At 40.2% G+C, this 24481-nt stretch overlaps 1 protein-coding gene across 1 annotated transcript in view; it reads right to left on the bottom strand.

The window, feature by feature from the left end:
• The window catches only part of LOC108578732, a 124569-nt gene that overhangs the window by 636 nt on the left and 99452 nt on the right, over window positions 1-24481 (bottom strand). The window contains exons 10-20 of the mRNA XM_017942109.1: window positions 12711-12852; window positions 10805-11251; window positions 9290-9440; window positions 6479-7213; window positions 5863-6084; window positions 4985-5428; window positions 4770-4901; window positions 4311-4536; window positions 3518-3670; window positions 771-875; window positions 535-697 (exon numbers count right to left, since the gene is read on the bottom strand). Of these exons, the coding sequence (XP_017797598.1) occupies window positions 535-697; window positions 771-875; window positions 3518-3670; window positions 4311-4536; window positions 4770-4901; window positions 4985-5428; window positions 5863-6084; window positions 6479-7213; window positions 9290-9440; window positions 10805-11251; window positions 12711-12852 (2920 nt within the window). The remainder of the gene's footprint in view (window positions 1-534; window positions 698-770; window positions 876-3517; window positions 3671-4310; window positions 4537-4769; window positions 4902-4984; window positions 5429-5862; window positions 6085-6478; window positions 7214-9289; window positions 9441-10804; window positions 11252-12710; window positions 12853-24481) is intronic.

Raw genomic sequence — 24481 nt, 5'->3', positions numbered from 1 at the left:
ATGCACAGATTGTGGATGTGAATGTTTTCTTATCATAAAATGAGGAATTATGGTGTAGGATTGGTCGACAATGTGGAGATTAGGTTTTTTTTAGTAATAGGAGGAGGTTCTTTCACTACCAAATGAAGAATGATAGTGTAGGATTGGTCGACAAAGTGGAGATTAGGTTTTTCGTTGTTAGGAATAATAATACACTAAATAATAGCGTAGGATTTGTGGTTTTCGATACGACACTTTTGTCATGAATCGCCTCTGTTTACCGATTTGATCATTACGTTTATTGGTTGATTATCAAACGTGTGTGTGTGCGTGGATAATGGAGTGATCGACACCTGAAGAACGTTATTAACTAGAGTTTGCCTCTATTTAGCTTTCAGAAACTGACCAATGCAAGAGTAAAGAAACGACATTTCTGAATTTCCACAAATCTGCATCCTGCAGCAGTTTCTTTGAAAATATGGAGAATATTGAGGATATAAACTTAGACGTAGGAAAAGTGGAATACAGGGAATAGAGGAAACAGATGATACTAACAAGTCAAAGCTCTCGTTGAACTGCGGCGACCAGTTATTGCTCTTCGATTTCGTTGATTGTTTCCTCTTCTTTCCAGTCAGATTAGGTCCGATTAAGTTCACCTCAACGTACGGCCTGAACATTCCCGTGGCGAGTTGCCACTTCAAATCGTTCGCAGCGACAACTGGAAGCACAAGATTCGTCCGATAATATTTCATGAAATTTCAAACGATATTCGTTGCGAACGAGATACGAACCTTTGACGGTGACCTTTTGTTCGCCAGTTCCAGGATGCGTGAACAGGTCCACCTGAATGCTGACTTCTCCGACTGAACCTTCTTCCGGTCCGGCTGTTTCTGGAACTTTAGTCGACAAAAAGTCAAATTTCACGTCGAAATTCGCTACATTAGCCGCTAGGTACTACGAGAGAGAGAGAGAAAGAGAGAGCTTCGCTCGCTTCTATTCGAGGCTAAAATTCAAAGTTCTGATGCTAAGATTCTATGTTTAGTGTCTAGTTCTAGAGCAGATTACATGCTCTAACGAGATGCGTGGAATTTTGTCTCTTTGAGTATTCATCAGAGAAGACCAAGTTAATGTGTCCGTCCAAGTGTTCCAGAGACGTATGAGAAACCTCTGATGCATATTTAAACGATAATCATCTAATTTTCGCTTGATTGTCTTTGTTTCTTTTAGATCAAGGATAAATTTGTTGTTACACATCTCCGGATGTCCTTGAATGAATAATGCATCATGGTCCCACTACTCCAACCGAACGTATTGTTATATTCGATTCTCCACTCCGTTAATTTCTAATCAAACGAAGAGACGTTCGTATAGAGAGAAAAAAAAAATAAAGGAAACGTAATGAATTATTCCACGCTTACTGGATGAACCTGCGATGTATCTCCTCCGGAAGGATAATTCAGGTAGAAAATGTGAAATGGTGAATTGGCAGTGATCAATCGAACAAAGTTTATAATAATGTACGTGTACGTGTTTAATAAAGCCTTGAAGAAGATGATTGGAGGGATGCTTAGTGTAAACGAAAATGGTAGACAATTATCAGTATCGTACCTTACCAGAAGTGTCACATAATTACAAATTATCGGTCTACAAATTCTAACATTCACGAGGAACAAAAATTAACATATCCCGATTGGAAAATTATGAAAAATAATAGTTTCCAGAATGGTAGACTAGCAAACTAAACTTCACTATTCCACAAGTGTGAAAATTATATATATATATATATTCTTGAGATCATAGGATCCATCTTATGTCACTTGTGTGTTATAATAACTTCCAATGTCCCGTGTCTCATAGAACATTAACACGTTGAATGTCGTGGGGGTGATCGGTGACCGGCGGTCTCAAAATTAGTAAAAGCATTTAACTTGAGTAAATGGTAGTATTTGTCAAATTTTCACCTAATGCATCACACAGCATATTTAAATAGTTTTATTCCTAACTATTCACATATTATTTACGCATATTGCAACGTGTTGTATTAGAATAAAAAATTCTTTCCGCCACCGTGGACAGGTTGCGTAGAATTGGTCCGGCATTCAACGCATTGAGGCAGGTTCCACGTGCTAGGAGTTGTGTACATCAGGGTCAGGACGAATTAGCATTCTGACAAACTCAATACGTCAATATTTATACAGATTCTTCCGAGTGTGTGCATTGCAGTCTTCAAATGTTTCATTCGTCAGAACGTCAATTCTTCCGCGTACACGCATTTACTATAACCACAGCCTTAGTTTTGGAGTATGTTCCACGTGCTTAGGGTAATGTGTCTCCTTCTGAATGATTTTTTCTTTAAATTAAATGGCATATGTGTAACTATGCTTTACTGCGCCTAACAATTTGTAAACAGATAATTGGTAAAAATGTCACGTTGTCGTCAGGTACATACGTGCCTTATTGTCTACCATATTCTTTAGCGAGGTTCTCAGTAATAGCAGCAACAGCGGCAGTAGTGTTAGCAGTAGCGCTACCTAATACAACTATCGATCACCGAGAAGTCTTCGGGACATTTTTGAGCCTTTCGATTCTACGCACGGAGGCTGGATGAGCGTACGCGATTACGCCGAGTGTCTACATCGCTTGTCGCATGATTCGGCGCCTCCATTTCAATAGCTTGTAGCTGATCTCTTTTTTACGAGCGGTCGTAGTACCGAAAGGGTCAATTTTACTCAGCTCTTTACAAACTCTTTACAAAGCTTGTTTCCATTGTAGAACATTCGACATATTTGTGAGTGAAGGAATTGCATATTTTCCGGTACATTCTTGTATAGTCGGTGGAACCGATATAGCGAGGCGAGGAAGTAGAGAAACAGCAATTTGAGAGAGATAAGGAACTCCAGCCTTGTTTAACATTTCGACTGCTATCGATGCCTATAGACGCTGTGACAATCTTCGTATTCATATTCTATTTTTATATTTACATATTAGCTACTTTGCAAATATAAAATACAAAATGTTCAGGAAAAAATGATTTGGCTAACGAAACATGTGGTATGACTATTAACGCCATAACTCTGTCGTACACAGCCTTACTTCCGAGTTGTCAGCAGTCGAAGGGTTAAGGCCGTTCGATGGTAATCTGAAATTAGTTTCTCTTTTGCAGTATATTTGAAAATTCCAATCCTTAACAACTGCAGGTTAATTTTGAGCAATATTAGAGTCGACAGAATTTTAACGTGTAATTTCAAAAGACTCTAAGCAGAAATTTGAAATATCGATAAATGACTCAATGTCACGATCACGTGTCTCTCCTTCAATTTACGACTTCACTGTATCGCTTCTGTCAACTGTACGAATGTCGAATTTCGCGAGGAACATCGACAGAACCTGATCCGGTCCCAAAAAGACAGCTCGGTGAGTAATGCAATCACAAACAGTCCACTACGTCCTAAAACGAGCGTCTAGGTTCGAAAGTGACCGGAAGTCAGCGAAGAATTCTCGAGGCTTCTGCTCTAAGGTGGCTAGTGCTCTCTGGTACCTTGTCGACTCTCTCGACGAAGAGAGGGCTTGCTCTGGCGAAGGGGTTCCTCGAGGCTTTCCATACCCTCGGCTCCTTCCCCTTCGTCACCACCTCTTTCGCTGCTCATCGAACGCTGACGCTGACGTAGCTTTGACGCATTGTTCAGCGGCACTGTCGCGACAATTTCGGTTACGTCGGTTGCATTCGTACACCGTTCCTTTTTTCTTTTTTTTTTTTTTTCACGAATTTTTCGCCAACAAGTGTCGCGATGTGTTTGTTGCGTGTGTACGTGTATTGTGCACAAATGGCGATCTTAAACGAGCGTGTGTTGCAAAACGAGCGAATTTTCTTTTTCCTTTTTTTCTTATTTTTTTTTTTTTTTTGGTTAGATCGTGAATTTCGTTTCACCATGAAGTACGAATTTTTCTAGCAGATCCTACCGATGGATTACAGTTCGATAAGAATTTTGAAGATAATCTCGTGAACAATGCGAGCCAATTGAATATCGCATTTCGGTGGTAACTTCGATGGAAATTTTGCGGTTCGTTATTGGTGATGGTAATTAACGTGTGCTGAAAAACTGTGTTAGTTTTTCTATAGGATAGAAATTTGATTTTCTCCACTACTTTCCTTCCTTTTCTGTTAGTAACCAGCAAAATTTTGTATGCACTTCTTTTTATAAATAAAGGATAAATAAAATCGTGATTTTCATTGTCAAATTATAAGCGAATGATTCAACCTGACAAGCCATGGTCGTATTAAACTTCACGATCATACTTGGTGGAATTATTACATTTGCGAATCGGCTTACCTTGGTTCACCTGAGACGTGATGAAGGTCTTGATGAGAGTGTCCGTTGTTTGCGTGTACAAGCTCAGAGCGTATCGCAAGCTCTGCAATTCCGGCGATTTCTCCAAGAACGTCTTCTTCAAACCGTTACCGCCTGCGTGGAAGTACTGTTTGATGGTGTCGAGAGCTACTTCGAGAACAGCACACTGTTTCGGTGAAAGATTCTTCTCCACTTCCTTGGAAATATCCTACAAAAAGAAAAAAATAGCTCTGGTTATTAACATCGAAGCCAGAAGTATTAACCCTTTGAACTCCACTGGTGCTATTCACAGTATGCACTGTAACTCCATTCCAGTGTTATTTACATCGAAACGAAGCAAATTAACAGAAGAGATAAAAGTAAATAAATGTTCTTTCTAAAACAAAAATTTCACTGCAAAAATGTGTTCAAATTGCAGAATAATTTCCACAAATTACTCACCATTACACCGCTCAGTGCGTTCTTCACATCAGGTTTGCCAACCATGTGATTTTTGAACAGCTTCGACATATCTTCTATCTTCGCGTTCGCCGCCAAGTTCTTCGCGTTATCCGTCAGATTCTTGAACATCATCTAACGGAAACAAATGCACAAATTCGTTTACCAATTCTATATTAGAAAAAATCGAAACGAAAGCTCGAAGATCGAAGACATACGCTCTTATCTGACATAGGAGGAAGAACGACCGTCTTCTCCAGAATCCTCATAACGATCTTCCACAATTCCTTCAGCAGTCTCTTCAGCACAGTCTTCTCGCAAGATTCAGCGTACAACGACAGACTTCCATCGAGGAGGTCCATCAGAGGACGCAACACTTCGTCAGCTTCCACAGCGACGTTGTTCCTCTGATTAGGTTGCACCTGTCCGTTACCTTTGATAGCCAGCAGTAGGTCTCCTAATTCCTTCACAGAGGCTGTTATCCTCGGTTCGAGACTCTTCGCGAACAGCATAGCCAGATCGTCGAGAGCTCCGTTCAGTTGTTGCTGAAGTTCCTTCAGAATATTTGCAGCGTCCTCTTCCAGTTTCTCTCCGCCCATCGACTCGAACATCTTCTCTAGTTGCACTCGAAGCTGCTGGATATTGTTCATGAGAATGCAAGCCTGGAAAAGAGGAAGAACTGTTACTCGCGATATCTAGATTTTAAAATGTCGCAGATTTAACCCTTTGCTGTCCTAAGTCAGAATTTTTGCCTTCAGATATCGTGGAACGATAAATTATTAGGTCATCCCATAAGTTCGTGTAGAAAGCGACAAAAATTCAAGGAATGGTCTTTCCAAAAAATAGGAAAAATTTGACACTTACTTTTGTTTTAATCAAATTTAAGAGTTCGTTGGAAATATTGACCTAAATTACAAAATTCCACGCGAATTCATGGGATGACCTAATATAAATTATAAGCGATAATAAACTATTTAATTAATTTAATGCTATTTATTTGTAACTAACATTACGCTGATATATTGAAATAAAGGCAAACTACACGAACAAACTGGACTATTCAGACCAAAAAGGGTTAACGAATAGAAGTGCATACGATTCGTTCTTCCTTGAGATGACTCGGGAATTCCTTCTTCACGATATCCGCATACGCGACCAACACTTTCACGATGGTCTTCGCGAACCTCTTCATGTACCTCTTCCAGATCTCCGGATCAGGACACTCCAGTTTCGAGACCACGTCGAAGCATTGGGTTAGTTGAGTGAAGACGTCGACGACGGAGACGCTGAAGAGCGCGTGCTCGCTGCTCTTTTGGAACTGCAATCAAATCGTACATCAGTATTCCTCTGGAATTGATATTCATCGACGCAATATTCCTCTGGAATTGAACCAAGAAGCATTTAACACGTCCTCTGCTGTTCGTTTTTCATTGAACCTTCGCTGTCTGCTAATTTCAAGCTGATATTTCCACTATTCTTCCACTATTTTCATAGTAACAGGCTCTGATCGAGTGTTTGCAGGGTAAGACAACAAAATACATCGAAACAACGAGAAATTTGTCTTCTATCGCCCAATAAGAAAGACCAATACGGGGTTACCATTAAAATGTCTACGAAACACACTCATCCCGCACCGCTGAATAGGAAAGTTCTCAAGAAAAGCTGCCACAGTGAACGTGTTAATCATAATCAAAGAAGAAAGCAACGCTTACTCCGTCCTTCTTGTCTCTGTTGAAGGCACCATGGAGATATTCCAATGAAACATCGTCGTTCTCGTTCAGCCACTGCATCACGAAAGGCTCGAACCACGCTGGATACTCTGGCACTGCACCTTTGTAAGGTGGCACGTCTTTCACGTAGTTGGTGTGCAACCATTTCACCTTGAAATGAAGGTTCATGTAGGCCGAGGACTTGCAGAGTCTGTGCTGTTCGTGTTCCTCCAACGCGTATTTCATGTCAACAGCGAACAAGGACCACATGGTAGCAGCCGACAGTTGACCGATATTCAATTCCTGAGGAAACTGGTTCAAGACAGGCGCATAACTGTTCTTGTCCTCCTCGATCACAGACACGATCAACGCGATCAGCTTGTGCCAGAAGTCCAAAGACTCGAGACGCGGCCCGTGGTCCTCCGCGTCTCTTCTAGCTTCGCTCGGATCCACTTGGAACTCCCTGTTGTAGATGTCGTAACAGTTCTCGAAGAGGAACTGATACGTCGAGCGTAGACACGCTTTCACGCAATCTTTCACCACTGTACTAGCCCTGGGAGGGCTGGACAATTCGAGAACCTTCATCCGGAAGAACGTGATACTGGTCAACAGGTCGACGGTGCTCTTCAAGTCCATCAGCTTCTCCTGGCTCGAGGCTGGGAAGTTGTTTCTGTACATCGACAGATCGATTCGAAGGGAGTTGTGCAGCTGATCCAGTAATTTCACGAACTTCTCTTTCTGGAACGGAAGAAATGGGCCGTGAACGTGGAGGAGATTGTGTATTCGCCGGGTGTATCGAGTTTCCATAAATTACAACCGTACTCGGAGCGGAATAAGGGTCCGTCTCTCCCTTTGGCCGAGACATTTGCGATCAAAACTTGTATTATACTTATCTGGATGGGAAATGTATGTGAGATTCGATTTCGAGGGGGATCGAGTTCGAGAAAGTCGAGAAGTGGAAGATTTTGCTTTTGGTCCTTGGAAAATTGTCGGTCACTTATTTTTCACATTTTTCCTAAATGCAGTATTGCGATTTAATTATTTTTCGTACAATAAATTAATCTCTTCAAAGTTAATTTTTTACATTAAAATCGTAAGGACTTGTTTTCTCAGGATAAACTTAAGCGCGTACTGCCAGGCAACCCGTCATACACCTCTGCCGAGACGAGTATAATTTCTTCAAAAATTTCAGAGCCAAAGAATTGTTTACGCGTATTCGAATCAATCTTTCAGGCCTTCTTTTCTTCGAGCAAGAAGGAGGTTGAACTCTTCTTTGAAATCGTTCCATTTTCTTCCAGGACAAGACAGACTAGACAGACTCCCGTTGATAATTCAACAAGATAAGACGACAGTATTGTTTACGGTTAGTAGGACTTTACGATCCCTGTGGTGCTCGTACGAGAAAGAAGCGCGGGCAGTCAGGATCAGGAAGAGAAATGAAAATTCGAAGAGAAAGAGAAGCGCGTGATTCTCTGGGGAAGATTTGCCAAGTATCTCGTCGAACACAATGGAAGTAAAGGCCAGCAATGACATCAACACAGATGATACAGCATATATTTTTTTCACGAAAGAATCAACAGAATTTTCGCGCACCATTTTTGCACGTAACATATTTCATCCGAAAATCTAACAAAGAATTTTATCCTTGAGATCATTTTTCGAAGTCATTCGTAGAAATCTATAAAACCTTCAGAAGACTTTTTCAATATTTTCTGAGTAATACAATGTTTCATGCAATTGTTCGCTGTTTTTCTCATTCCAAAAGGTTCGATTCGGTGCTAAGCTACGTTCGATCTTGTCTCGTTATCCCCGAGCTTTGCCATTTTAGTTTTTGTTACAAGTTTTCAACGAAGATGAAGTTATTGGGTCGTATGTGTCCGCCACTCCGGAAGACAGAATCATGCATAATTCAGGAACGTTGAAAACAGGAACAGCCGTCTTTTTGTTTCCTTTCCGGCAACTTTTTCCAAAAAATTTACATTATTTTATTAAAACCCCCCTCTCTCTCCCTCTGCTACGAACGACGGAATCTGCAATTCGTGAATGTCGATTTGCATAGACGAAAGTAGCTGGTTTCCACCGAAAAAACCTGCCTTATTAAGCATGCCAAAGCGATTGTTTGTCGAGAACAAGAATATGCCACGTTTTCAACGACTTCACCCTCTTTTCATATCGGAAATTTTACCCTTTTCAATTTGTTTCCCTCATTTTGTCTCCTCTTTCATTCCCATATGCTAGAATCTTTTAATTTCAACAGGTTCTCCCACTTTTTTCTCCTTTTTTACTCCCGTGTGCTATCTATCTGCTACATTTCCTTTTGCACTAATATTCCGATTTATACAAATATTTCAAACAAACTCTCTACCTCATCTTTTATTTACTACAATATAATCTATATTCTCTTTATGTTCGACCAACAGTTCCTGTTTTTCTTTGAACGACGCATCGCTGAGTTTTCCTACTAATTAACAATGGAGAAAAAAAATCTTAATTAAAATCTGAATCAGAGCAGAGGATGTGCGTATCGTGTTTTGAATAATAAAAATTCACGACTGTAGGGTAGTAAAAGGAAGGAAGAGGTGGATAAAAAAGGGGCCAGTTTAATCGAAGGATTTCACAATGAAATTGATAGAAACCGCAGAAGTACGCGTTCCACGAAGTTCGTGGAACCGTGTGCGGGGAATAATGGATGGTTTAGGCTGGTAGGAAATTGCAGGATCATTTCTCAGTCACGTGGGCACCGTCATTCTCTCGTTCATCCTCTCTTTGTCTCTTTCACGAACAAGACCGTGGTCCTAGCAGCTAACAACTCACCCCGAAGTTACTGGCGGCGAATCTATCACTGGCCGAGACGGCGGAACTCGCGCTCGTATGGGCATAGTACGCGTTTATGTTCGCCAGTAGCGTGGACATCACAGCCGGTACACCTGGGCACAGGTATTTCGTGGAGAGGCAGTGAAAATGCCTGGAAAAATGGCGGAAGAAACGGTGGTTAAGAGAACATCCCGCAAAATGATAATTTATAAGATAATTGTAATTCATACGTATGAACTGTATTTTTCTATTGGCGATTTTAAAAAATGAACGAGATTCTATGTGTATTACGTTTTTCTGAATGGTTGAAAGTGGAGATAAGTGTCGTGAAGGAGATGTGATTGGTTTAAGATTGTATTAAGTCATTTCATATGTTCGTGCAGAAAGTGAAAGATATTTGAATCTAAGGAAATTCTACAGTGACGATGTAATGGTCTTACCAAGAAAATAGGAAGAATTTGTGAATTTCAGGTTGGTTGGAAATATTGATCTAAATTATAAAATTTGAATCTAATAGATCAAGGGTTTGTAAAGTAGTGTTTTAAAGGTACATGAATCTTTTAATTTATTTATTTTAACTTTTTAACCCTTTGCACTCCAAGCATTTCTCCATAAGATTAATAGTGAAACTTCTGAGAATCCAAAGTTTTGTTTTGAAAAAAGAAAACAAAAAACAAAAGGATTTTTAACGCTTATAAATTTACTTATTTCTATTTCTTCTATTAATTTGCGTTATTTTGATAATATAGAAACACCTGAATTTTATATTTTAAAGCTCTCCATGTCGCCGTAACAGCGCCATTGGAGTGCAAAGGGTTAAAGACGTTTTTTCGAATATGAAATAAGTTTCATTTATAAATAAAGACACACTTGCATCTATGTCACAACATGAATATCGGGTTAGCAATTTTCTCAGATGAAATTACACTTAGTAAAATGTATAAAACACTCTAACCAGTCTGAGCTGAAAGTACCCAAAAAGTTTAATTTTAAGTTACAGCCAGGACTATTCACTGTTTCAATAAACAAAGTGTCGAATAAAAAAAAATTGCAATCGTCAGATTTAAATTGAAGCTGAAATGACATCTAAAGTACAAATTGACTAGAAACAGATTCCTCTTTTTTTTCCCATTTTGACCGTAATCTGCACCACAAGTGTGACTTTATTAATATTAGGTCTACCGGAGAGTTCTGTCCGTTTTCGAATTAAAAGAAAATAATACATTTGTTAATATTTACCGAACAATGTAATTTCCATCGTTACTAACGACCTCTTCCCAGCCTGATGGTAATTTGTGGATTCTATTTCCGTAGAATGACTCAACATTGGATCATGAGATGACATTATCGGACAGAACTTTCCGGCAGACCTAATATGTATACATTTCTGCGTATCTGATTCGAGCCTCGAACCCAAGACAATTCTTTACTTCCATAAAACCATCTTGCACCATCATCGGTGGTACACGTGGCACAAAACACGTCAACGTAAGAAATAAAAAGAAGACAACTCACGTCATAGCTTGGTAGATGCTCTCGATGCCGTATCTCATCGCGAACTCGTCCACGAGTTCCTCGCCTGGTGGATCGAAGTAGACCTTCCAGGCATCGTCGCCCTTCGCCTGGGGCAATGCCACCACGCCGTCGTTCTTCTCGCAAAGGCTGTGGAAGAGGTTCTCGTGCAGGCATGTGTACTGCACGTGGTAAGGCGCAACCTTCTCCTCGCCCTTGATCTCCACGCTGATGTGCAGCCTGATCGCCCCTGATACTGCACTCTTGTCCGTCCTTTTCTCCAAATTGTACCACACGTCCATCTCACCGCTCAGCGTTCTCACCTCGATGATCGTCTGACCGAGGAAATCGTCGCTCTCCCGCGTCAGCTTCTGTCGCAACTTCGACTTGAGATCGTTGTCCTCGTCCCATACTCTCACTTTTATTCGATCGGACGAGTTATGACACTCGCTGCGAATGGTAATTGGCGATTTATCGATTGTCCGAATTTTACCGGATGTTCGAGTGTTTCTTTGGTTTGCTAGCTTTCGGTGGATTTAACCCGTGTAAGACTCGGGCGGAGCGTGAAATATCTAAGTGTCGAACTCGAGAGAGACTCGTAGGAAGAAGGTTAGAAAGGGGGCCAGTGTGATCGTAAAATCATAAAAATGATCGCACGGGGCGTAACTGTTAAAAAGATACGTGTAAAATGTAAATTTTTTTGACCGTACTTCGTAATTTTAGTAGACTGTCAAAGGGTTAACTCTAGTGCTCCCATTGGGTCATTTTTGACCCATCGCTTTCTTATTCTTTTAGGACTTGCTGTTGTCGAGTTTACGTTCCTTTAAGAAAGAAATTAAGATACACGATGCTGTAATTTATCGTGCGTGTGTCGAGCGTTATTAATGGAGTATCATTGGAGTATGATATGTAATGATATGTTGTATTAAAACATAAGGTCTCCGGGTCTTTTTTGACCCAAGTCGAACGGAAGAACGCACTAGAGCTGGCAGACGTCTTGTGAACGTCTTAAAGACGCCGAGTGAAGGCTCAGAGATGTTCAAATGATGTCTGAACGACGTCCAGCGTTAGAAAAATCGAGAAGTCTTTGAAACGTGGAGATGGCTTTAGGAACGTCTCAAAATCGTCTTGAAGGCGTAATTTTTACGCCTTGTTGTTAAAACGTACCGATTCGTACGTCTTCAAGACGTGCAAATCGGGTGGTAAGACGTTCAGAATAAAAATGGACGTGAAATGAACATCTCTGAGACGTCGTATTCTGTCTGGGATACAGTCGAAGGTTTTATATGTTTCTTATGTGACAAGGAACATTGTATCGTAAGAGTAAGATTTCACATCTTCTTTTCCTATATTACTTTGTAATCAATACACACAGTAGACTTGAAAATAATCTACTCTGTCGTTCACTTTTGTCTCTGAAACACATCATTATCGACCGTATTCATCACTGTTAATTATTATCGACAATATTCGTCATTGCTATCCATATTTATTATTACCAATGATACTCCATTAATAACGCTCGACACACGTACGATAAATTACAGCGTGGTGTATCTTAATTTCTTTCTCCACTAAAAGGTCAATCTCAATTTACCTTTATACACGATTTTCCTTCTGTTCGCAGTAGAATAATGTAAAAACAGCATTAACAACAGTAATTCATGAAAAACACGTAAAATACTATTTTCAACCTAAAACGATCACCAAACCTCGAAATCACGTAAACGTCGTAATTCGCGCGAAAAATAACTGAAAATTTCTCACAGAGTAAGCGAGAAAAATTTCGCTGATCTTTCCCGCTTTTATTACTTTCCACAGTTTCGTCCATCGTTTTTCACGTCACGCGGTATCGATATTATTACGTATCGAACGGGGGTTCCGCGGGTATCGTAACGAAATTACTCACAAGTAGAACTTCTCGTGCCAAACCGGATTCAATTCCCTTGGCATCGTCCTGGTGCGCTTCTTCACTTTGCCAACTTGGACCGTCACGTACGGATCAGACGTGCCGCTCTTGTCTTTTGCGATCAGCCCCTGGGCGCAGATCACTGTGAAAGTTAGGCGAATTCGATCGTTAGATATAATTGTCTCGCCTCCTTTGCCTAACGCGACACGTGCTCTAAATAATGCTCGAATCCGGTTCCCAGGCTCAATTTATTAGTCACCCTACTTACCTGGGAAGAAAAAGTTTGCAAAAGACTTCTCACGGTAAACGAATATTCTTTTACCTGTCGTCGTGTCCAAGAAAACGAGGCGAATGTAACGTATACTTTGGAGTAAAGTGTTTCTGTCGGTACTTTTTATCGTTGCGTAATTCGAAAGATGTAAATTATTTGTTTTAAGTTACGTCGATTATTTATGTCGTTTAAAGAATTGATGAAAATATTTTCGGTATTTCAGATTTTATGCAATTCGTGTTTATGGAAATATGCGCAATACACGAGAGTAACGTTGCAATCTTACCGACTGTACTACGTTACGTTCATCTATGGTTGTTGTTTACGTATCTGAAGAGATTGCAACGTTGGGTGTTTTGCATATTTTGTTACATCACGACTGCATAAACATCCGCAGTCGTAAATGAATATTTTAGATCAACGGCTAACATATTTTTAAACTCATCTTTTATACACTCTGTTGTCATATTTTGAATGTTTTCCTATAATTTTTACACTTCAATTACTCTTCGTTGAATTTTCCTTTATCACAAAATTTGCCTTTTATTTTTCACGCTGCTTCATGTACTATATACCGGGTGTGCCAATTTGTTTTTCATCAAACTTTGCCAGTACGTTCTATAGGTACAGGCAAGGAAAAAATGTCATATAAGCATAGGTCGTTTGAAGCTTCGTTAAAAAGTTACAGCAATAATAGAAAATAGTAAAGGAACAGTTAGGTTGTCGTATAAAATTAGAATAGATCAGCGATATGTACACTATACGTGTGAAACTGCAAATTCATCTCCAATTTCCTTCGTATTTCGTATTTTTGCTATAACTTTTTAACGAAGCCTCAAACGACCCATGTCTATATAACATTTTCTTCTTACATACACCCCTAGAACACACTGACAAAGTTTGATAAAAAAAAGTTGTAAGAAATTAGGACACCCGGTATGTAGTACGAAGAGCGAGCCTCGCGAGTCGCACGTTCGAATAGTAACCGAGCGACGCAAAATGGTGGGTTATTCAGAGGGGCTACTAAAAGAGCAGTAAAATCACGAAATCCACCGGCCTACGCAGAAAAGAGGATCTTGTGCTTAAGAAGTGTGGAGCGTTAAAACGCGTTACGATCAGTTCGTGGAGTTCGATTCGTCTCGGTGGCGCACGGTTCAGTCGCGAATAGGGGTTACGAGTTTCGAAAGTGGGCCGCACCCTTTTGCGAGACAATAAAACTTTTAGTAGCCACCCTCTTGATTCTATAGCGTTATACGTAGACTCTGCGTGAATGAATCTTGCTGGAAACAATTAGGGAACCGTTTCCATAGATTCCAGCGAACGCTCCCGATGGAAAAGTGTTGTATGCCCGATAAAGCTATTTATGGAGTAATGAAGAAGCTTTTGTTTGCGAAGTTACTGCAGAAGGGCGTGGTTATAGTTTTTATTAAGGTTTATCGACTGTGCGTTGGCCACGGAGAACATTTCTATTTCGGTTTTTCATGGAATACTTAATTATTCTGATTTATCAACGATTACCGAATTTATCATTCTTGCCGGCATCGAAAGACGTTAAGCGAATTAATTTGAGAAATCAACGATTACCTGAGGTGACTGAAAGGTGAAATTGAAGTTCGTTGATAACTTCGAGATGCTTTTATCTCGCGAAAATACGAATTTGAATGGACCACAAACATCTCTGTATTTATGCTCCTATATAATTTGAGACAAAAGAAGAGATACGGTCTCGTAGCTCTGTAACTTTGGAAAACACATAAAAAAAAAAAAACGTAATGTTGAAGCGTAAACTGCAAGTAATGTTTGAAAAGCTTTTCACGATTTTATTCCGCGTTCCGGAAACACTGTGCCCTCTCGTCCGTGCACCTGCACAAGCTTACACAAATGTTTAGCTTCCATTCTCATCTCCTCCGCTGTGGCGAGTTTTTTCGCGAGTATTGCTTACAAAAGGGATTAACCTTGTTTGTCGTTACAATTATGCATGTTCCCCTCGTATTCTTGGGCGATGGACAACAGGTAGGTAATTGGATCGACGTCTGGACTAAATTACGTTCACCTTCGACTCAGAGTTGCGTGAAAAGTTAACGATAATTAAACATGTTGCAACGTGAAGACAGGTAACACGATAAATTTCTGGTCTATATAAATGTAATATTTTTTTACTGTCGTATTCACGTTTAAACATTGATTTAGTCGAAAATACCGAATTTACCGCTGTTTCCTATGAAAACAGAACTAAGTCTCCGTAAATTCGTATACCTATGAAATACGAAATCCTTTTCTGGACTGGGAACGAAATGACAAAGAAAAAAAATATGTCGAGCCTGTATATACGATAATTATCGACACAAAAACCCGCCACACTTACATAGTAATTACGTGTAATTATAATTAGTGGGTTTATATTCTCAAACGATCATACCGAAAGGCTCATGCACATCTAACAATGTAACAAACCATCGAACTGAGCACTCAGAGGTCACGTTTCTTGGCAGCCACCTCGTAAGCGTGCAAAAGCTCGGCGTGAGTCGTGTTTGGGGGAGTATACATTTAACAATTAATCGATGGTTCGATTCGAGGTGACAAAATTCGAGAATCCACGAGATGAGTCAGAAAAATTTCCAAATTTTCCAAAAATTACCAAAATATTCCAAATATTTTGTTACCAATGCAAACAATATTTTACCAATACGCACGGTGTCATTTTTAACGGGACACTGTGAAATATCTCGGAAGGAAGTTATCGAAAAAGGTATTTTCACAAAAGTAAGAAGATAAATCATAAATATTCAACGTTGCAATATTTCACGTTGAATTGGAATTCTCGAAACAATCGATCACCTCGAACAGAACCGCACCGGTGAGAAATAAAGAAAAAAAAAGTGTATAATATATATATAGATATACATATATACGTCGATATACACGTATATAAAACATATATCATCACAGGTTCGACGTTAAACGTGCTGCGATTCGGACAGACAGACAGACACACATGCCCATGCTACTAACTCCTTGAATTCGCACCGCCGATTGCAGCGGGGACGATCGCCGATGCTTGCCCGTCCTCGACGAACGTCGATCTCGTACCTAATACTCGTTAAATTCTTCGAGTCATGGTTATAAATCCACTCCACGATGTCGACAGAGTCTTTGTGCGTGTGTGTGTGTTTGTACGTGTTCCATTCGCGATCGAACGTATCGCGGTGAAAGAAAAAACAAATTGTACACACGTGTAAGTATGTTGTTATGTTTATAATGTATAAGTATTAACTATATTTATGTATTATTATTTATATATATGAATTGATGTGAATTTCACGTTCTTCGTGTATACATGTGGATCGTTATAATTCGTCTTTTCTAATGTTCGTCGACGAAATAACACGTCGACGAGATAATACGTCGGCGAAATTGCGTCTTCTGTGTATACATTTGGATCGTTATAATTCGTCTCTTCTAATGTTCGTCGACGTAATAATACGTCGACGTAATATTACGTCGACGAAAATTGCGTCTTCTGAGTATACATGTGGATCGTTATAATTCGTCTTTTCTAATGTTCGTCGACGAGATAACGCGTCGACGTAATAATACGTCGACGAGATAATACGTCGACGTGATCGTGCGACTAAACACGCGACGAGTTGGTTTTATGTACGCGGAGGCCTCTTTTAACGGAGGGTGGCCTAAGGAGAGCGTCCTCTTCTAAATCGATACTCTACAGGGGAGAGAGAAAAGTACTCTAGAACTGGCTACGGGTAATCGCACGGAAGGATGCGGAACGTACGAGACGTGGTAAAGCTCGTGCTATAAACTGGTGATTCCGTGAAAATAAGACGAAACTGCGAGGCCTCGTTTTTTCCGGAACTGGGGAACTCGACGAGTAAAAGTTGGATGTAACTGGGCTTCGTTGCGCGTGGAATTATACTTGTGAGCTTGCTCTTGTCGTATTGCAAAGTGCTTTATTATTTACCGTAGCTAACAAAGTTATTTCCATGTATTTTTCAAGAATCGTAATTTAAAATTTCTAAAGCTGAATTAATTTTTTTGTTCTCAACATAACTGGTCCTTTCTGTGAAATTATTTATTCTAGTTGAAAATACTGTACCGATAAAGTTTCGGAGATTGGTAATTTAAAATTCTAAAGCTGAACTAATTTTTGTTTTCAACGCATTGGGCCATTTCTGTGAAATTATTTACTCTAGTTGAGAAAGTTGTTTCGACGAACGTTTGAAAATTCGTAATTTGGAATTCTATAGTTAAATTAGTTTTCGTTTTCAACGTGTTTGGCAATTTCTGTGAGGTTATTTACTTCAGTCGAGAAAATTGTTTCGATGAATTTTTCAAGACTCGTAATGTGGAATTTATAGAACGGTTAAATTGGTTCAATTTTATTTTCCATGCATTTGCTAACTTCCGCGAATTTCACAAGATTCCTGTATCTTCGTAACGAATTAGCTAAATCAAAGGAAGCTCGTTTCATAAATTTTCACAGTTATCGTAACAAAATTTCGATTTATTTTCACCTGTTTATAGCACGATTTTTATCGTTCGCCTTTCATCGACAAGTTTCGAGTCAGAGGGTGTTTGTAAAAATGAAGGAAAAGCGTCAAAGCAATCACGAATAGTAGGCAATCCTGCCTCCGAGAGATAGTACCTGTTCTGATTTACTAACAGTTCAGATTTCCGGGTGTAGATCGAACCAACTCGGAATAATATGTCGATGTTGTTATAGTGCTGTAGCTGGCCTGGCCAATCAAACTTTCAATTAGCCAGCTGATCAATTCATGGTCAATAAACGGGTAACACGAACACTTCGTCGTGAGTATAGAACTACCGATGAAGCCAATTTCAATGTCGGTGAAATTTTGAAATAATGTAGACACATTTTACGTGCTGTCTCGTTGATAGTAAATAAAATAAAATCAGCAAACAAAATTGTTCGTGAAAATATTGAAATTTTTTAAAAATTCAACGTCAAATCTATAAAAAATGAAATTTAAATAAAAATATTTCGAGAGACATTTCTTTCATAATTTTTCTTTTAAATTAATAATTTCGAAATTTTCAGCGATTCACACTTTTCCTCTCGTTCGAACATTCACGATTTAATTCGAAACTTCGTCAACGTCCCTTCGGATCTATTTTCAATACGAGAGTAAGAAGGAGAATAGTATAGTTGAGCTATAGTTTTATATCTAAAGTCTAGACGGAAGACTAAAGGGAAGAAAGAAGATAGTCTCTATTCCACTATTGAAAGAATCGGGGCACTAAATCTGCATGATATCGAATGGGATTGTACAATGAATTACTGATCGTGTTCAGTCTTGAATGAACGATTCTCAATTCGTTCGCTTGTTCTTTCGAATGTTCCATTAAACGTTGTTATTGTTCAGTCTCACGAGTAGAGTTTAAGAAAAAGTAAAAACTAGCATTAGATCAGGCGCAAAACTCACGTATCTAACCATCTAACGCATTTCTTCAATTTTTATTCACCGAAGAAATTGTTGAATTTTTCACTTTACAAAATTTCTATTGTAAAAATAGTTTTGTTCAAAATAAAAATGCGAAATTATCATTTTTATCATTTTTGTGATCGATTTTTCGACTGTCCCGAAATAACAGCGATTTTCAGGTGACGCTTGAAGTTCTTTGATGTATTCAAAATATTTACAACCAAATATCGAGTCTGCACGCTGTCTCGTGTACTCTGCCACTTTCCTGCAGTCACATGATTATGTTATTTACGCAACACTAGGAAGTCCAAAGACAAACGGAGTAACTCGGCTGTGTAAACAGTGTTTAATTCGTGTGATTCGCGAGACTACCATCCGTGAGCCAAATATTCCGAGTCGAACCGAATCGGTGTTTTTCCTTCAAACATTCGACTTCGCGTTGGTCCGCAAATGTCGTTTCCTATATTCGCGCGATGTGTGTTTCGGTAATTGGATTAGAAGAATCTTAAAACGTCGGAGCTTATTTTGACATCGCCAAACGTTGATTAGCCTGAGACCATTTTGTTGAATTGTATTTTTGTTGAAAAAGTTGGTTTCAAAGGGCATTTTTGATTCTCTTTTCTCCTGTCGAGAGGAATTATTGTCCACGGTTGTTTTTGACATTCTGTAATTGGTGCACATTCGTTGCAGAAATTTTTAAGTTTGAAACTTTTAATAAAAAACGTTGCTGTAAAATGTCCAAAAATATTCGTAAAAAATTTCTCGTTTAATTCTAGCCCTCGTTTTAATTTATCAGACTGATGATTACTAAATGTAGTAATTAACCTGTAATACTCTAGCTTTCCTCATTTAATACAGTACTAAAATAGTAAATAGCTGATTCTTACAATTGTCACGAGATAGATGCATAATTAGTAAAAAAAAGTATAGGTGTAAAAACTCCAAAAATATTCGTAAAAAATTTTTCATTTAATTCTACCGTTCCTTTTAATTTATCAGACTGAGAATTATCAAATGTTGTAATTAACCTGTAATACTCTAGCTTTCCTCATTTAATACAGTACTAAAATAGTAAATAGCTGACTCTTACAATTATCACGAGATAGATGCATAATTAGTAAAAAAAAAAGTGTTGGTGTAAAAAGTCCAAAAATATTGGCACCATATGTCTCATTTAATTCTACCGTTCCTTTTAATTTATCAGACTGAGAATTATCAAATGTTGTAATTAACCTGTAATACTCTAGCTTTCCTCATTTAATACAGTACTAAAATAGTAAATAGCTGATTCTTACAATTATCACGAGATAGATGCATAATTAGTAAAAAAAAAGTGTTGGTGTAAAAAGTCCAAAAATATTCGCACCATATGTCTCATTTAATTCTACCGTTCCTTTTAATTTATCAGACTGAGAATTACCAAATGTAGTAATTAATCTGTAATACACCAGCTTTCCTCATTTAATACAGTGTTAAAACAGTAAACAGTTGATTCTTAGTCGGTAAGAAATATCACAATCAAAGGGTTAATAAATTCGTCCCACAAAACGAACGCTAATCTTCCTAAAAAGTCGCGATCTAAGCAACGCAACGAGCAACCCCTAGCGTAAATTTCCCACCTTGACCTCGAGCATTGTGCCAAATCGTTGCCCCGATTCGCGTCGAGTTCGAGTCTTTGGTGCTCTCGTTGTGCCTGGATTGCGTCGATGAAAGACTTCATTGCCGCGATTCCGCGTGCATTCACTGCGTCCCCTCGAACATCTTTTTGTCTTTCACTTTCCCTCGAAAGATCGTCGCGTCGCAACCTTTCTCGTCGCTCTCCTCAAACACCGAACCGACCTATGGGCCAGCTGGCGTTCGGCGATTTTAATCTGCGCCCACTGAGTCAAGAGATTTGATTACTGGGGCGGAAGCGGAAGTAACGTCGACTGTTAGCTTGGCCACCCTCTCACCTAGATACCCTATGAATCTTCCTCGTCCCTCGCTCCGCCCTTCCCAAGTTTCGCCCAGTTTCACTCCTTGATGCGGGCCTATTCGAAATTTGCGACCACTTCAACCGTAGAACGAGGAAATTCTCTCTGGATTTTCTCGAGAACGGGCGAAATCCGAGGGAGACGTGGAAATCAGATTTTTACCCCGGGTAGAGACAATTTCGAGAAATTGTTACCTCCCCTTCGAATGTTCCTCGGTCTTTTTTTTTTCTTTTTCTGAAAGACACTTGTTCGTAGTTCGTTTAAATTGTTCAACGTGTCGCTCGATTAGGTTAGACGTTTCTCCGCGTTCCGGAGGAAGACTGGTCGGACACGTCGCTTTTACTGAAATTAGAGAGCACGGTGACGTTGAGAAAGACGATTCCTCGGGAAGAATCTCCCTCGGAGTCTTGTTGGAAACTTGCTGGGAAGCTTTCTCTTGGTACTTGGAGTTACGTTTACTTTACTGTACACGCTGACAATAAGTATCGTACAACCCTAACGAATTTTGCAGAAGATCGAGGTTCCTGAAGTTTCACTTCTAAATTCGACGTTGCGACCGCGGTTGCTCAATCCACTGTCGCGAACAACCTCTACGACTTTCTTTCTCGCTCTTCTTTAACACTTAGCCAACCGCGCGCGCCACGCCTGACTGCACGCTGTTTGTGTTTTACGAAAGAAGAAAAGGTATTTCATGAATTGCGAACAACTCCGGTCCAAGGTAGACTTATAGTAAAAGAAAAAGTGAACATGATAAAAGGCAACGCGTTGCTAAGAGAAAAGTGGGAGATCTCCCCGGTCGGCCATGCAGCGACTTACTTCGCAGCAGGGAGATCTCCCCATTCGGTTGGCTAAGTGTTAAGATCTACAAATTTTTCGACAGAACGTTTCAGGCTTCAAAGTAGTCAAATATTCAGCCACGTCGCAACAGCGCGTTCTCTAACTCGAACACAGCACCTCCAGCTCGACCGTCTTGCAGATCTCCGGGAGATTCACGGTCCGACGTCCCCATCGGCGGACTATCCGCCGGAGCGGAGTTTCGGCCGCGGCTGGGCGTCCAGCGGCGCGCGAAGCACAGCCCAGAAAGAGGAAAAACTGTTGACCCGCTTCGCGACGAGGCAGCAATTACTCTAATGATCGTCCTCCACCTCCCAGCAGGTTTCGTTTCTCTTCCCTCTTCGCTGCTCTTCCCCTATCTCGTCCCTCTTCCGCTCGGAAACGCTTTAATTGCCGTAATCGCTCCATGGCCAAGGCGACCGCGCGCTGACTATCGCGAATACATCACGCCACCCTCTATATTGGCTCTCTTTTTTTCTCCTGACACCACTGTACGATGAGTGCCTTTCGAATTTTCATCCACGTTTCTACCAGACCCCTGTTTCAACCGTTTCGTCGTTAATTGATCGATTGCAACTTGACACGAGGAACTCTTTGGATAAGAACGACAGAAAGGATGGAAACGCTTCCTCACAGGGTCGGAGTCATAATTCAGCTCTGTTAATTAAGCCATTGCACGGCGATGTTTTCGACTTAATTGGCAATTTCGTTTGTCCAGGCGGTACGTGGAACTGGGAGGAACGGAACGATTTTGTTCACCAGCGAGCAATTTCTTCCGCGAGGGATCTGCATTCGATTATCGCGGTCCTGGAGAATTTCAGGTAGATCTACTTGTTGGAAAAGGCGTATCTGTTAACTGATTCTGGTTAGTAGAATTGTCAATTGATTTTGTGTAATTAATTTCAGTTTACTTTGTGCTTTTGTTATTTCAACGTCGAAAGACAAGTGTTTTAAGGATAATTTTGCGGAAAGAAAATAATCACGAGTCAAAACTCGCAGCTCATCGCAATCTTTGTCTTATCGTTCCACGTCCAAGCGACCTGCTAAGTTCAAAGAACTTCAATCAGGGAACTACTAGCAATCAGTAGGACCTTTGACGAGTATCGACTATAAAATCAATCCAATCGTTTCGGTATCGATCGGTTCCCCGAGAAACCAGCAATCTGCGGCGACCAAGGAAGATTTCCCGTCCGCAAGAGTTTCATGCTTACTTGACTCGTCTTCGCGGCAATTTCTTCCAATATTCTTCTTCTTCCTTCTCGTCAACACTCAATAGACCAACTCACGGCCCCCGTTCTTCCATTCTTAATGCACTTTGAAAGCGTCCCCATTTGAATAAATCTCACTTTATTCATCCGTCAAAAATGAGAATAAAAAAGGGAATGATTCGATTTAAATTGCATCTTTCTCATCAAATTTCCACTCGCCGATTTACCGTCCATCGACTTTCTGTTTAACTTTGCCGCGATCTTTGCACGCCGCAGGTTTCCAACGAACCGGAAGCAACGGGGAACTTAGAAACAAGGAAAAGTTGCTCGACGCAAGATGCTCCCTTTTTTCCGTTTCTTTTTCGCTCGTCTCTCGCTTAATACCCAGCTTCCTTATTGCCTTTTCCATCGTTTCCACGGTTCTTCATTTTCCAGCCTCGCGAATCCCCGCAGAAGCCGTTCATTTTTTCGACGCGGAGAAACTTCTCGTTCGAGTTGGTCCGTTCGCGAAAACGCGGCACACTTTTCCACCCCGTTCGATTTTCAGCTTCCGAAACTTCCGTTTAGTACACCACCCTCTTCTACTTTTAATTCGCTTCTCGGTGTTAATTTGACGCAGTGGTAAAAAATCAATTAAACGAAAAGATAAATTCTTTTATTAAATACAGAAAATGAACGAAAAATTTTGTCTACAGATAGCCGAACAGTACAATTTTTTACCGGAAAAATGTGTCAAATTGACACGCGGGACGGACGAGGGTTCTCTTCTTCTCACATACGAGCAACCTTCTTACGTTTCATCTACACGAAGAAGAATTCGCGCTTCATCGATTCCGCCAGGCTGACCTGAAAATATCCAAAGGCCACGGAAAACTGGTCGGATTTTTCCCTCGGGAAAGCAGGATATACGGGTTTTCTCTCTCATAAAACCACTCGGGCATCGTGTTTCCCTTTCTCTACCGTTTTCATCCCCCACGTGGAAGCATCGAAGGCAGAGAAGAAAGAGGGAAATGTTCGTCTACGGGCAAATATTTAGAACAGGAAGAATTCAGGTAAGTGGTAAACGCCGATGGTAAAAGCGCGGGAATAGAGTAGTCGAGATCAAAGCGGACCCCCTGACGTTCGACCCTCCGCCATCGTTTCAAATTCTGCGTGGCATTCCCCAACGCCGCCGTTTCGTCCTCGTTCCACGCGTTCAAAGAAGAGGAACTTATCGCGAGCCGGAATCGCAATTTCGAAAAAAAAAGCGCCAGTCTCTCCCGTGATACGTGCACCGTGTTTGTTCGTCATGTTTCTCTTCCCGTTTTCTTCTTCCTCGTTTTTCGCTCGCTCGTTTTCGTTTTTGTATGTTTAAATAGGCACGCTCGGGCAAAGTCTGATTCTTTCGCTGAGTTGAGCTGTTGTTGCTTTAGTTTTCTTCTGACGCTGTTCTCGTTTTGCTTTTTCTCGATTAGGTTGCGTTCTTGTAGGTTCTTCTTTGAAAATTTGGAAATGCGTTATTTGCTTTTCTGACGCTGCTTTAGTTTTACCTTCTTCTCAGTTTTCTTTCTTCGAGAACCTGTTATTTGTTATTCAATTTTGTTAGTTAAGAAACTTTTTTTTATGCGTGTTTCGAGGATTTTGTTAGTGAAAAGTTTAGTGTTTTTCCGTAGAATGAACGTATGGGTGAAGAAGTATTTCCACATGTGTCTTTTTATCTCTTGTGGATCGGCAAGAATCTCTGCTCGCTATTGTTTCCGCCATGTGCTAAGATCAATATGAGCCACCAGCGTCTGGCAGCCTATCAATATTCCAAGATGCATCAATCCTGAGAACACAGACACGATTCCTGCATTTGGGACACGTAGGAGCAATGTAATCATCGTCACTTAGTCAAGTGCTTCCACATCTAACAAACACACTAAGCCAATTACCAATTCGAAAATGAAGCTTCACGTGAAACAATCTTATCTTCCATTATTAACTCAGCATCGTTAGTGACCAATGAAAGTATCATCTTATCAATATTTCATCTATTGTGATCTGA

Source organism: Habropoda laboriosa, unplaced genomic scaffold (genome assembly GCF_001263275.1).
Source record: "Habropoda laboriosa isolate 0110345459 unplaced genomic scaffold, ASM126327v1 scaffold28, whole genome shotgun sequence".
Classification (NCBI taxonomy): Eukaryota; Metazoa; Arthropoda; class Insecta; order Hymenoptera; family Apidae; genus Habropoda; species Habropoda laboriosa.
The sequence above is the reverse complement of the archived record's forward strand: the minus strand, read 5'-3'. Positions and strand labels throughout refer to the sequence as shown.